General features: G+C 45.6%; 1 protein-coding gene across 1 annotated transcript; it reads left to right on the top strand.

Annotated features, from left to right (window-relative positions):
* Window positions 1-1,242: 1,242 nt before the first annotated feature.
* Window positions 1,243-1,668, top strand: LOC119271791 (putative ripening-related protein 7). Its single transcript, XM_037553476.1, has one exon. The coding sequence runs from the start codon at window positions 1,243-1,245 to the stop codon at window positions 1,666-1,668; it is 426 nt and encodes a 141-aa protein (XP_037409373.1).
* The last annotated feature ends 448 nt before the right edge of the window (window positions 1,669-2,116 follow it).

The following is a 2,116-nucleotide window of genomic DNA, read 5'->3' as shown; positions in this document are numbered from 1 at the left end:
AATGATGCATACATGCAACCTCCACATCCATTTACAGGTGCCAACGCTTTACCACCTGAAGATGATGGTACCAGGGTCGCTACACGTGAGGCTATTGCTGTCAGTCTTGTACCTTGAGATCGTCCATCTATTTGTAGTCTGCAACTCGCTTTTGAACTTGTAATATTAAGCACTATATAATATTTCCACTCTGGTTCTAAATTCTGATACTAAGCACTTTATGATATTTGCAACTCGCTTTTATGTTCAAATTAGACCGTTAGAAATAACCAAGTGTTACCAATTCATCACTCACTTTGGTCTAGGGGCGTTACAAACATTTCAGCGCACAACTTATACAACAATCACATGCTAGAATTACAAAAAAGAACTAGACAGACGATTATGTGGGCAGTTTCCTAAGGCTTGGTTTCAAGCAAAGACCTTTTTTACTATATGATGGTACAGTATGATCACCTTAACCCTGAGAATTTGATCGTCTTTCTTTCCTAATTTATTGCATCACATATAACTAGATAAACAATTTGGTAAGTTCGAAACTGGAATACACACTTTAACTACTCCTTCAGTCCCAAAATAAGTGTCTTAACTTTACTACAAAGTTGTACTCAAGTTGAGACACTTATTTTGGAACGGAGGGAGTATAAGAAATCGTATGAATTGAAGTGAGATCGTGCAGATTGAATTCTCTCGGAGTAATGTTTCCTGGCTGCTGTATCTCGCTGCTTGGTCGCCTGTCCGTAGTTTTAAGGCACAAATGTCTGCATAGTCATCTATCCATAGTCCTAATTAAGCCCTAACAACTGAATCTGCCGATTGCTGATTGTAAAGTTATATGCTTATGTGAGCTTTCAAACCAAGCGTCATAGGTTTCCACTCATACAGATACTCTGCCTCAGAGATTTCGTATAAGTGTAGGATTATCGAGGGAAGGTTACATAAAACTTGACGTAAGCCTTTGTGTAAGTGTTGGATTACTGGAATATAATTACCGGTCGTAAGAGTACCTGACATCGGGAGAGAGGCGCTGCTTTGTCTGCAGGCTTTCGACGAGATTCTTGGACGAGACACACGAGGACGGCATGCACCTCGTGTTGTCGCCCCTCGCTTTGTCTGCAGGCTGCAGCAGGAGAGGAGCCTATATAAACTAGCAGCTCGAACCAACAGACATGTGAAAGCAAAGAGCACAGAGCAGGCTTAGCTAGCTGATCAACGCAAGCACGGCCTCAGTTGCCACTTGCCATGGCAAGCACGACCAATGCCGCGGTGATTTTCGGCATCCTAGTTTTTCTGCAGGTGTCGTGCGCCTTTTCCAGGCACCCCGTGGAAGGTAAGTTCGAGCTTCGACAGAACGTTCCGGCGGTGATGACGGTGAACGGCTTCCAGGAAGGAGAGGGGGGCGGCGGGCCGGCATCTTGCGACGGCCAGTACCACAGCGACGATGAGTTCGTGGTGTCGCTGTCCTCGGAGTGGTACGCAGGCGGGGCACGGTGCGGCAGGACGATCCGCATCGTTGACACTTCCAATATCGGCTTAAACGCCAAGGTTGTCGACGAGTGCGCCGGCTGCGACAACGAGGTGGGCGCCTCGTCCCATATCTGGAAGAGCTTCAATCTTGACACCAGCCAAGGTGAGGTCAACATCAGATGGTCCGACCTGGACTTTTAATAAACTGCAGAATAGCATGCATGAGGACGATATTGATGTTCACGGAGTATTTGCTTTCAAGTTTCAGCTTTCAAAAAAGTTTCAGCTTTCAAGTGTGTAATAACTGGGATATGCATGAATCCCTTAATGTGTCAGCGTCGTTTATTGGTTTCCCGGCCGTCGACGAGGCAGAAGTCACTGAATAATAATGTGATAACCTACATGCGTACATGCATGTATATGTGGGTAATTTCTATACTTATTCGTGAACGTTGATGAACGTAAGTTTGTAAGTGTGCAAGTCAGACTAAGGTGATCTCATCTCGCTGTCCCCTATGAGGCTATGAGCACTGCATACCTAGGGCATCTCATGCCTTAAAACACCCGCAAATGTTCGGGCCGAGGCGTTCAGATCTTTTTTGCCATCCAACGTGGTGGCACAAACATTCACGAACACATTCGGGTTCCT

Source organism: Triticum dicoccoides, chromosome 3A (assembly GCF_002162155.2).
Source record: "Triticum dicoccoides isolate Atlit2015 ecotype Zavitan chromosome 3A, WEW_v2.0, whole genome shotgun sequence".
Classification (NCBI taxonomy): Eukaryota; Viridiplantae; Streptophyta; class Magnoliopsida; order Poales; family Poaceae; genus Triticum; species Triticum dicoccoides.
This window is presented reverse-complemented; position numbering and strand designations above follow the sequence as displayed.